This window comes from Nicotiana tabacum, chromosome 24 (assembly GCF_000715075.1).
Source record: "Nicotiana tabacum cultivar K326 chromosome 24, ASM71507v2, whole genome shotgun sequence".
Taxonomy (NCBI): Eukaryota; Viridiplantae; Streptophyta; class Magnoliopsida; order Solanales; family Solanaceae; genus Nicotiana; species Nicotiana tabacum.
In genome coordinates, this window is record NC_134103.1 from 87,617,825 (window position 1) to 87,630,113 (window position 12,289).

Below are 12,289 nucleotides of genomic sequence, written 5' to 3' on the forward strand. Positions count from 1 at the left end.
CTTTTCACGCCCCTTAAGAAATAATAAATAAAGTGCATAATTTATCATGATACACATATTAATTGATGCATATTTTATTGGATTTGAGAAAATGATTTGAAATGAGTAATAAATATTGTGGGTATAACAGAAAAAAAAAATTATCTTCTCTTGATATGCGTAAAATGACAAGTAAAAATGAAAATCTATTTTTAGTATACTTGTCAAGTAAAAGTAAACGGATGAAGTATTTAGGAGAGACCTCTTTTTAAACCTTTCTAATTTGGTTAAATCACTGGTATTCAAAACTCGCTAACTCGATTAATTCGAATTTAATTCGAATTCGCATGAGATGATTTACTAAGAAGGAGTTGAGGTCGAGTGAGCTTTCTGTGTTCCATAATTGAGACAGAGAGTTCCAACACCATCATTAATATAGCATTCCTCTCACGTTGCCCCGTTTTTTCCTTAATGTATTAATTTTTTGTCATTTCCTATCAAATAATTATCCGTTATTAGAATTTTTTTCCCTAGCTCGAACTTAAAACTTCGAGTTCGTAATTTCTGATTGCCCTCGTGATTCATGTGATTAGCAATTAATTTACTTTGTTAGATCTGCAGTTGGCGGAACCATCCTCTTGTAATACTCCATGTGTTTCAACTAAAAGAGTAACGTGCTTAATTTGAACACGTCGATCAATTCCCGTATTCACCTACTACCTTCCCACCTCTAATTTTTTTCCAATCTTTTCACAAAATATCTAAGATTTGCGCGTTGACCCATTCGAATCTTCTCTCTTCTGCTTAGATGCTAAATTTTTTTCTAGAATTAGTTAATCAACTATAGTGTTGCTTTGATGCAAAAGCAAGAAGAATTTTTCGAGAGATTTGGTAGTACCTTTGTGGTCTCTGGATCTAGTAATGCCGGAGATCTTACATGAGGAAAGTAGTTCATCGTCATCTGCCGCTGCCGCTGCCGCCACCGCTGCAACCGCCGGCGATTTCAAGCTTAACCTTTTTGGAAAATATGAGGTAGGGAAACTCCTTGGTTGCGGCGCTTTTGCGAAAGTTTATCATGCCAGGGACGTTAGAACAAGGCAAAGCGTGGCGATTAAGACCGTAAGCAAGCAGAAGATTTTGAAAGGTGGTTTCACGGTGCATGTTAAGCGGGAGATCTCTATTATGCGGAGGTTGCGCCACCCTCATATCGTGCGCCTCCATGAGGTCCTCGCTACGAAGACGAAGATCTACTTCGTCATGGAATTCGCTAAAGGTGGAGAGCTGTTTGCTAAGGTCAGCAAAGGCCGATTTAGCGAGGATCTCAGCCGTCGATATTTTCAGCAATTAATCTCTGCCGTTGAATACTGCCACTCTCGCGGCGTGTACCACCGCGATCTGAAGCTGGAGAATCTCTTGCTTGATGAGAATTGGGATCTAAAGGTCACCGATTTCGGGCTAAGCGCAGTATCGGATCAGATCCGACCCGACGGATTCCTCCACACGCTCTGCGGCACTCCAGCTTACGTGGCACCTGAAATCCTCGAGAAGAAAGGATACGATGGAGCTAAGGTGGATATATGGTCATGTGGCATCATCCTGTTTGTGCTCAACGCTGGTTATTTACCTTTCAGTGATTCAAATCTAATGGCTATGTATCGGAAAATCTACAAAGGCGAATTTCGTTGCCCTAAGTGGACCTCACACGGGTTAAAGCTATTACTGACTCGACTACTGGACACGAATCCTCAAACTCGAATCTCCATTGAACAGATCAGAAACGATCCGTGGTTTCGAAAAGGTTTCAAAGAGGTGAAATCGCAGCTCGATGACGAATTTCAGTTCAAAAATAGCTCCGACACGAATCACGACGGCAAGTTTCTGAACGCATTTCATATAATCTCGATATCCTCAGGTGTTAATTTGACTGGATTATTGAACTGTTTAGGAGGCAGAGACAAAGTGGACGTTGAAAGGTTTGTTTCAATGGAGCCACCAGAGAGAATTACGCGGAGGATTGAGGAGGTAGCTAAATCGGAAGGGATGAGAATCACCGGAAAAAATGGCGCCGCCGTGAGGGTCGAGGGGCAAAATGGAAATTTTGTACTAGTAGCGGAGATTAATAGATTGACGGAGAAACTGGTTATTGTAGAAGTTAAAAAGAGGGAGATAGGGGCTGGACCCGAGCGAAGTATGTGGAAACAGAAATTTAAGCCGCAGCTAAGTGGATTTTTCTATAAACATGACGGACAGGTTTCCAGTAGCTGAAAAGTTGGATTTGCTTTTCAAGAGTCAACTGATTTCACTATAAATGATTTTTCCTGGTTAAAGAAACAAATTACTCGATCCATATTCATATTGCTCATGGGATATATCTTAACACATCTAGCATATATTCATTTCAAGTGCATATTCCATTTTTTTATTGCAGAGTAGTGAAAATCCATAAGAAGCAACAGAGTGGATTTTATGCGGCAATTACCATTTTCTAGCTACTAAGTCCAAGCAAATTGAGGCTCAATAAGCGGGTACTTTTTGATACTGTATTTGAAGCAGCGGATCCAATTCATTCAAAGAGGGAGCAGAGTGGGCAGGCAAAGCAGGGCAAGTGTTGGATTGCACCGAGAGCAATGCCCCTCGGAGCGCATTGCTTGGGCCTTGGGGTAAGTCAAAGTTGCTGATCTTTTTTATTGTATTCTCTTCCTTGGGAAGCAAACCTTCCTCGTCGTCTGCTGTCTCACATTCATCAGGACGAGTGTTGCATCGTTCTATCTTCCCCTAAGGTGTATTATATTGAAAGGCCATTTCTAAGTGATGTCCTAGCTAGCTTGGATACACATGATCCGGCAAATTCTTGAAGGGACATGAAGAAAAGAACTTACATTTTCTGCAAATAGGGATTCTATACTACCATGTCAACTTTGGCAAATCTTGTTGTATGCCTGTTACTATGTGAAGAGTTAATTGAAGAATGTATTTTAGTATTGTATTTAATAAACAGAGGGGAACACATACCAGGTTATGTATCTTTTCTTTTTACCTGGTACTTGTATTTCCTAATAATCTCTTGTTTCAAAGTAAAATGATTATTGATCATGGACTTCATTAGGGATATCCTTTTCTGGATAGTGGGAAACGACATATAGAAGGATTTGTTTTTTTTTCTTCCTATTTTAACTTTCCTAATGGTAAGCGAAGGTCGTTATTAGAGTTGATAAGGATATTTCATCTATGCTCCTACTTGGTCCTTGTACTATATCTTAAAAGTTTGAGGAAAAGATGCTCTGATATGATCAACTACAGTTTGAATGCAGAAAATGACTCTAGATTTGATGCCAAAAAAACGTCATATAGCTTAAGGACATATGCGAGGACATTTTGAAAAGTAGCCAAATATATGTTACATGGACACGGGACGAGTACCTAATACATGTGTGCATCTGCCTAAGAATTGAGGATGTACCATTACGAGTACTCATATTACGTGGACATACGATGTTCTATATGACGGTTGATTTACACACAGCAATTTTATGATCCCATATTTAGAAATTGGCAACTTTTCCAAAATTAGACCAATGGTCTGAAGTTCAAAAGCGATAACCTGATCTGAAGCTTAAAATTCAAACTATATTCAGACCACGGTCTAATTCCGAAAGAATGACCAACTTCTAAATACAGGCGGTGGCAATTGGGTTTTAGTGCAAGTCAGGCGCCCGTCTAACCCAAGAAAATAAGACAACAAAATGCTATCCAATCTAAGTGCTCATAGCAATCAAGAACGACCGACTTTTATTAAATTAAGCTTCTTAGATAAACATCAATGCATATAAACAAGAGATGAAGTTTGCACTTCAATTTCACACACTATACACAATAAGGCACAAACTGAAAGATGGTATCCAATTTTTTAAATACAACACATCCCAAGCTAGTCTCAATAACCTGTCTTCCTTAAGAGGCAGAATGCATTGAAGTTTGCAACTTTGGTAACACTTCCTCTTTACCAACAGCAGGCTCACAGGCATGCAAGATAGCACATACGTCATTTTTCTCCAGAAAATGTTCCGCATTAACGAGGATCACTGGTGCATATTCAAAGACCATTTTCTTGCACTGCAGAACATCACGAGGCACACAGAAAAAACCGGCAAGACAAAGAAAGAAAAGAAACATCAGTACAGATATCAGACGACCTTTTATCCTTCCACGTATAATCATCAAGTATTTCATAATGCTCTTGGATACGGAAATATTGCAAGTAATATAACTTGACCTGGCACTTATTCCTCAATATAGTAATAATTTTCTGAGAGCAATTAAGTCTTGTGATCACGTATTACACCATGTCTCAAAGTAAAATATAATGGATCATCAGATATCCTTTGCAAACTCGCCCCTTAATGAGGAAGCATTCATTGACAAGCATTTCATTTCCTCTAACAATTTAGTGTTGTGGAGTGTGAACACATGGGGCTTGCAGAAGCTTTTTAAGGACACCAAAAAGTCCAAAACAACTAATATAGTTGTTAGCTATCAGAATTCGAGGACTTATCTGAGATGGAATTTGCGAAGTAAAAGCAGGCATTAAGGTATAGTTATGATAGAAGATTAGTTTCAGAGGGTTTTTACCTTATTAGCATATTTTTCAACGGATCCACATGCCTTCAGGAGCAACTCAAGTATGTCTAACTGAAAGAATATAAGAAGAAAATGAGTTTACTGAAAGATAATACAAGTGAATATATTCTGTCACAAAAAAACCACATACTGTCACTTACCACTAAAAAAAGAAAAAAAGACAACCACTTACTATCTCCATATACATCTATGGTAAATTTAATGACATTCTTTTTATGAGGATAAATGAAATAAAACATCCAACCTGCCAGATCCGAACCAGTTAATCCAATGACATAGTTTTTTTAATTACTAACACAATGCTCAACAATATATCTTCATGATATCACACCCAAGGGCATAGGCTAGCTATCAAAGAAGTGGGAATGAAAACCATGAAATCAAGACTCAGATCATAGTAGAGGGAACAAAAAAGCTAGAGGATTCTTTCTATCTGCCTAAGTTTTCGTGGGCTGAGTTACTCAGTACCTGTTCTGGCGAGAGGTAGTAGGGGTATCAATGGATCATTAAAAACCGACTAAACCGACCGACCGTACGGTACCCAACCGATTATTAGGTTTCTTTTAATAAAACCGTAGGTTTCTAGATGAATATATTACCGCACCTATAATTAGAGTAGGTTTTTTATTTTTATAAAAATAAACCGAGAAAATACCGAACCGTACCGAATAAATTTGTACATGAAAAATATATTTTATATTATTAAGTTTAAAAATAATAAAACATTAATTTTTTTCCTTGGACCTTGGAATTTTGGAAACAATCACAAGCCAACAAGTAATTATAACACAAAGTCCCAGCTCCCAAACATATTCTGCTACACCTATTAAAACTAAACTAGTTCCTGCATCTTAAGTAGCAAACTACAAGATTGAATATCTTTCTTCTCGTATGATTTACGTTTCTCTTATTGGATACTTAATCTTCTAATAGACTCTATTTTTGAATCCTAACTTGATTAATATATTCCTACTTGAGTGATTTATATTTCTCTTGTCTTCGCTTACTTTCTTACTTTCTTTTAGTGAGATGAATCTCTCTTCTAGCCATCTTTCATATTCCCTTGATTCATCCATTTTTAAACAGTAAAAATGTTTAGAAAGTTTTGCCAAAGTCCATGGAAGTACATATGTTATTCACATTCTAACTTCTACTATCGATCCTTACATGACATTTTAAGAAAAATACTGAAAGTTAACCGAACTAAACTAATACCGAAGATAAATCGAGATGATTGAGACAGTTTTCAAAAGTCTAACTTTGGTTATACATAATAGAGTAACCGAAAAACTGGTACTATACAAATTTTATAAATTAACCGGCCGAACCGAACCATTGACACACTGGTAGGTACCCAATGGAATAGTCAAGGTGTGTGCAAGCTTAACCAAAGAGTCCCAGCACCACCTTAGCAGTAGACACAAACATACCTATCTTGTATGAATAACTTGCAGCTACAAAGAAATGCTAAAAAATAATTTTTTATGCATTCACAAAGTTGAGAAAATACAGTTTCATAAATGTGATGGTAAATACAAGTATATTATGATATTTGTACCTTATCAAACAATATGCACATAATTAGTAACTTCTTCCAAATGACGTATCATTATCAGTAACACATTTGCAATTTTGGATTGACATTTTTATGTAGCATTTAGAGAGTCAGATTAACCACCTTCCGGCCTTTGTAATAGTGCAGACTCTCAGCTAAATGTAAGTGGACGCTAACCCTGAAAACATGGTTCTTTTTACCTTTCTCTTGATAGTTCGGCATATAAAATGTATATATATATATATATAATGAAAGACAAGAGTACCTGAGTGTCAGGATTTTTCAATTTCAAAAGTGTCTCATTAACCACTTGATGACACAAGTCACAGCCATTCTGAGAGAAATATCGAGAGATGGAAACCACTTTCTGACAAAGGTCAACCTTTTGGCAAATATCGTCAGGTTTTATAGTGGAGATCACTAAGAAGAAGGGACGAACATACTGATCCACCAGGGCAGTGCACTACAAGCAAAAGATTTTAAGAGAAAGTCACTTGAAAATTAATGTTGCAAAAGATAGAAAATAGCATTATCAATGTTGTTGCATAATCCTAAAAATATCAAGCTATGCACAACACAGGCTGAGAACTTCGCCTCACTTATAAGGGGCTTTCCTGCAGGTGCCAAAGCGTCAAGGCATCACCTAATTGCTAGTATACATCGACACTAAATAACAAATATAGACAGCAAAGTGATACATTTATTCCAAATATATGTGTGTGTGTGTGATTAGGAATTATTAACAATTTAGTAGCATTATTGGCAGTGTCAATTAATCATTTGGGCCCAATTAACGGTCAATAGATGGACATTTAGGTCAGATCATAAGTACCTTGAGCTTGTATATTGGCATCTTCGAACAGGTGTTGAGAAGTAGGTCAAGTATCTTTGTTTGGGTCTCGTTATTAGAAAGGTAACCAAGTGCACTAGCAGTATATTCTTCACACAATGTGCACAATCCTTCGACGTCTTTCAGAGGCTGAAGTTGTTTCTGTGCCTGTAGGTTACTTATCCACAATGCTATTGCAAGAAAACCAAGATCAATGTTATGTCATAATAAAGTTTTTATTCAGGTACTCCGTACTCCTAAATCAATCAAGTAAAATAAATGACTTCGCATAAATATATCAACAAGATGATAGCATCTGCTACAGGAGAATATAGTTAAACATAGATTAGACTAGTAAGCATGAATAAAAGAAATCTACCAGAAAGATAATTGGACGGAGAAATCACCTACATCCCCATCTAACAAAATATTAATAATGGATTTGCAGGCAAGCATCCAAGTTAAGACTCTGAGGATAACTTTTCACCATAGTTTCTCAAATTATCATGAACCCCTTATTTTAAAGAGAACAATACCTTGTGCCCAGTTATTTTTAGAGTAAACTGCTATTATGACCTAGACTACCAAGCAAATAAAATGAAACACTTGACCTTCCAAAGTTTGTATTTCCACAGTCTATCCCTCTATTTAATAAAAACAGGCCATATCTGACATTACACACACACAACAGTATAACACACACACAGGAAAAATTGATATCGATATCATTATAAGTCGTATGAAGTATATCTTAAATAAACGGAACTAACAAACCAAATTGACTTAAAAACAGAGGACCCCATGGCAAATATATTGACGGTACTTCCTCAAGAGACTGGTTGGTTGGTAATAGGTGCAAAAAGAAAGATCTTCGGTTTAGAGAAAGTTGATGTTGCAGTTTAAAATTTAGAGGATTGGGGAAGAAAAATTGGAAGAGAAAGGTCATTACTATACAAGTTTTTAGGAACTGAAAATTAGTAAATGAATAAACTGCAAGTAAATTTAAAGCTTAGCTTAGGAAATACTTTCACTAGCAAAAAAATCACAAACTTCCACTAGACATCTAGACATCTACCCTGGAAAATCCAAGAGGTTCTCGTTAATTATGGATAGGTCACTGACCATAGAAGGACATCAATGCTGTTCACAGAATTTGTAAATTTTATGGCTGCAGATTTACTATTTAGCAGTCATCATTTTCCTATGTGTGTAATTTAAAGCTATCCCATTATTTCAGAATCCATATTACAAAAATCATATCCAAACACAATACTAAAGCCATTGGCACTGGTAACAAAAGAATAGGAAAAGTACCTGAAACATCCGTGGTTTCTTTAATAAGGAGGTCAGGGGCTGCTAATTCTCTAGCAGTACAACACACAGCACCGAGTATGAGAAGGCAGAGGCAGACCTTGACATCCATGCTGCCAAGTGAAACAGTAAGTCCAGATTCAAGAAATAGCATAATAAAGTACAAAAAAGTGAAATCAACGAGAGACATGCTAATAGCACTAGATGAATGACAGTTGCAAGCACATGAAGCTGTCTTTTCTTATCGTGCATTAATTATGTGTTTCGAACCCACATAAACATACGTGCGAAGTAACATTTATGAGAATTCCATATAACAATAGGGCAAAGATATGGGATTTGCCCCACAGAAAGAATGAAGTTTAAGCGAGACTAGACGGAAATGTGATGCCTAAGCCCACTTGTGGGATTTTACTGGGTTGTTGTTGTTGTATTTGTTGTTCAGACTCAAAGAAAAATGGCACGAGAACAAGATGTACCACATAGAAATAAAATAGGTGGTTGAAATAGAGGTGTTATAGGACTGCTATGCAATAACAAATACCTACCAAGATGAAAGACAAATTCTATCAAAAAATTATGTTACCAGTAATACTGTATGTTGCGCTTCTAAGTCCCAACATATCCACAACATGAGTGTCTTAAAAATGAGAATGTTAAGATAAATGTGTGGATATACAAGAAGCTCACAAATGACCATGTCCGACATAAGCTGAAACTAACATCCTTAGAGGATAAATGACAAAAGTTTATCTAGTGCTTATCGGGAGTATTATAAGTTTAAGATATATGAGTCTCTAAATTTAGAGAAACCCTAATTTAATTTAAATGGCTCATATAGTTGACCTCAACTAATTTGGTTGACAGATAGTTATTGTTATTATATTTGGTGTTTTGCTTACAAGTCCATTTAGTCAGCAAGGTTTCTTTAATGAACCTTGTTTGGTTACACAGCACAAGAAAATGATTTGTGAATGAAGTAGCCATACTTAAGAAGGGGGATCTGACAGAAATATGCAAAATTGGCTCTCCTAAAAAGATTGTTTTGAGTATAACTTTTGCTTACATTTACTTAAAGATGAAAACTTTGGCCGCTCAAAAAGTTCAACAATAAATAAATCATCACAAGGTCTATCAAGGATTTGCAGCATCGAATACTGAGTTTCTAACACTACTTGCTACAATGTACTGCTATACACTTCAGGCACATGCCTGTTAGGACCAGATAGTAGTCCAACTTCAATCATCATCATCATATATATATATATATATATAACCATTTTTCTTCTAGCTTGCAAATATATCTATGCGTTGCAAGCAATATGCTTAAGAGTTGGAAGTCAGCATTTTTACCATGGACAAGTTTATTCAAATAATGGGTCTTGAAGACTTCTTTTTATTTCAATAGAACTGATCTCACAGTCATTCATTATGAACTATTCACTCAAACGAGAAGAACAATAGGAACGCGAGAGGAAAAAAAAGAGTTGAAGTGCACATAACAAGAAGACTCATAATTTCCTTTGCAATAATTACACTGCATATTCAAGCTGAGAATCTATTTGGCTCATGCTGGCTTTGTCTCAGGCTAATCAAATAAGCAATAAACTATCGCTTAACTCAGTCCAACAGTTGCATATGCAGGTTTCCAAGGTAACTAAGACTAGACATACTGCCTCTACACTTTATAGCATTAAAATTATCAACGTCAGCCTTTCGAAAGTATTTGTGTATTTTAAATAAATTTACAGTCTCACATATACTGTCAAATTTGCTCTTTTGTCATAAAAGCCAAGATACAACTCCTATATAATAATGCTCAAATTCAAAACCATCCTCTTACTATAGAACCAGAATCTAGAATCTGATCCCTATGCTGAGTGTTTTACATCATATCAACCAATCAATCAATCAACAATTCCTCAATCTCAAACTACTGACTGATCAAAGACTCCAACTTTGCTCGAGTGTTTGACAGCCATATCGATCAATCAATTACGCCTCAATAGCCTCAATCCCAAATAGTAACAGATCAAATTTTAAAATTAACTTGAGTCACGACTAAATTAGATGATAAGAGCAACAATCTCAGCTACTTCTACTGTCAGCAGAAATAACTAAATTATATTCCTATGATCTCAACTTCAATAAGGTTTAGATTCCTCCACAACATAAAAAGGTTTCGCCTTTTGAATTTACAAACTGGATTGCAGCTGAACCCCCCACCCACCTCTTCCCGTTGTTTGAAGTTTGATCCAGTGAATAGGGAATACGTCAGAAAGATAAAATTACTTGATTGAATCAAACATAATACTATGAATTTAATAGAAACATAGACAATAAGAAGAGTGCAAAGACAAGAACAAACCCATAAAATAATTAAGAAAAAAAACCCATCGAAAGCAGGAAAATTATTTGTTCAAGGAAGATCAGCATCAGTTATGTCTTTAATGTAAATAAACAAAGAGAGATCATCGCAGAGAGGAAAAATAAACAAAATTAAATTTAAAAGGAAAACTCTATACGGAAAGATGAATGAGAAAGATGAAGAATGTTTACTTGCAAAAAGGGGAAGATTTTCTGAGTTAGCGAAAAATACAGAACGCTTAACGCCCCCTTTCTTGTAGTAGGAAGCTATCGCAATTATTTTTTGGCTTCTTGTGGATTTCTATTGGGACCTAATCCCCTGCGGCTGCTATATTTGGATCTTTATCCAACCGCATTATTTTTCTTTTTGTTTTTCCTTTTTCTTTTTTAAAATATTAGTAATCAAAAGTAGCAACAACCTCTCTTCTTTTTTGGTCTGGATTAATTCAAAAAAAAAAAAAAAAATCATTCCTAAATCACAAGCTTTGGGGTGACGATCTCTTTTCATTCTACTATTGCTTTGAGAAGTAAATCTAAAAGTAGTAATCTTTCTATACATTTCACGTGACCCTAAATTATCGGACAATTTTTACTTTAGCTATTGTTTTCTTTATTAATTTTAAAATATTTTTACTTATTAACTTATATTATTTTTATGTAATTTTTTTATCATCCGTATTCGGTATAAATTTTTAGTTTAAGAAAGCGGGTTCTCGCATCATTTTCTTGAAAATATATTATATCACTGTGGGAGAGATTAAAATGAGTAATGTTAACGATTCCATTATTCACACAAACCCTTCTATGACTTAAACTTAAAATTATAAGTTTGAAGTCACGGCAAAACTTAGATATTTTTAGGATCTTTTCGCTTTTAGCCCCCGCCAGAAATTATTTATACTGAAAAAATGACATTTTATAGTCGCTCTCAAAATAATAGCTGAAAAATATATATTCTTTGTATATATATACATTTTGTATGTTATATATAAAAATTAAACAAACTTTATACATATTTTCGGCTACCGAATGTAATTAGACTTTTTTATTTTTAACCAATGCCAGAAATTATTTACATTCAGTAGCCGAAAAAGTGTATTAAATTTGTATAATTTTTGTATATAAGATACAGAATGTATATATATACAAAAAATTATACATTTTGAGAGCGGGTATATAATGTTGAGGCTTTTTTTACTTTTAGCCCGCGTCAGAAATTATTTACATTCGGTAGCTGACAAACTATTTATTGTTTACTCATTCCTTAGCATAAGTCCAGACAAGTAAAACTTGCTTAGTTGGTAAAAGCACCTCCACTTACGATAGTTAGGTGCTAGGTTCGAATCACGCTGGAGGGTAAGTGTGAAAACACTATTACTGTTTACTCATTCCTTCGCATAAGTTAGCAAGTTTCAAAAGTATTATCTTTGTCCTTTCAAATACATTCCTCCTGTAATATTTCAAATGAAGCTTCCCTTTCGAAAAGGTAGTCCTTTACTTTAGTATTACACAATTAAGAAGATGGCTTGTAGACAGAGTAATACGACCCGACCTATTCATATATAGACAATATAGGAATATTACACGAAATCTCTGACTTATATCCCGCC

The 12,289-nt window shown here is 35.4% G+C and overlaps 2 protein-coding genes across 4 annotated transcripts; one reads left to right on the top strand and one right to left on the bottom strand.

The window, feature by feature from the left end:
* Window positions 1–367: 367 nt before the first annotated feature.
* On the top strand, window positions 368–3,059 carry LOC107777345 (CBL-interacting serine/threonine-protein kinase 14-like). Of its 2 annotated transcripts, XM_016597349.2 has the most exons (2): window positions 368–1,849; window positions 1,925–3,059. In XM_016597349.2, exons 1-2 carry the CDS (start codon window positions 901–903, stop codon window positions 2,242–2,244), a joined length of 1,269 nt encoding a protein of 422 aa, XP_016452835.1. In that variant the 5' UTR covers window positions 368–900; the 3' UTR covers window positions 2,245–3,059. The 2 variants fall into 2 exon arrangements, with proteins under 2 accessions (XP_016452835.1, NP_001312165.1); NM_001325236.1 differs by having other exon boundaries at window positions 901–2,244.
* Window positions 3,060–3,751: 692 nt separating this feature from the next.
* On the bottom strand, window positions 3,752–10,994 carry LOC107777346 (uncharacterized). Of its 2 annotated transcripts, none has more exons than XM_016597350.2 (6): window positions 10,872–10,994; window positions 8,316–8,425; window positions 7,005–7,192; window positions 6,438–6,635; window positions 4,609–4,668; window positions 3,752–4,092 (listed from the first exon to the last, which is right to left on the bottom strand). In XM_016597350.2, the coding sequence occupies exons 2-6, from the start codon at window positions 8,422–8,424 to the stop codon at window positions 3,931–3,933; spliced, it is 717 nt and encodes a 238-aa protein (XP_016452836.1). In that variant the 5' UTR covers window position 8,425; window positions 10,872–10,994; the 3' UTR covers window positions 3,752–3,930. The 2 variants fall into 2 exon arrangements, with proteins under 2 accessions (XP_016452836.1, XP_016452837.1); XM_016597351.2 differs by having other exon boundaries at window positions 10,681–10,875.
* Between the last annotated feature and the right edge of the window lie 1,295 nt (window positions 10,995–12,289).

Coding starts and splice junctions, on each gene's coding strand:
- LOC107777345 (NM_001325236.1), top strand. CDS start 901: ATGCCGGAGATCTTACATGAGGAAAGTAGTTCATCGTCATCTGCCGCT.
- LOC107777346 (XM_016597350.2), bottom strand. CDS start 8,424: ATGGATGTCAAGGTCTGCCTCTGCCTTCTCATACTCGGTGCTGTGTGT. Junction 7,193..8,315: donor AGAAACCACGGATGTTTCAG/GTACTTTTCCTA, acceptor TTCTTGCAATAG/CATTGTGGATAAGTAACCTA. Junction 4,093..4,608: donor TTGAAAAATATGCTAATAAG/GTAAAAACCCTC, acceptor GATGTTCTGCAG/TGCAAGAAAATGGTCTTTGA.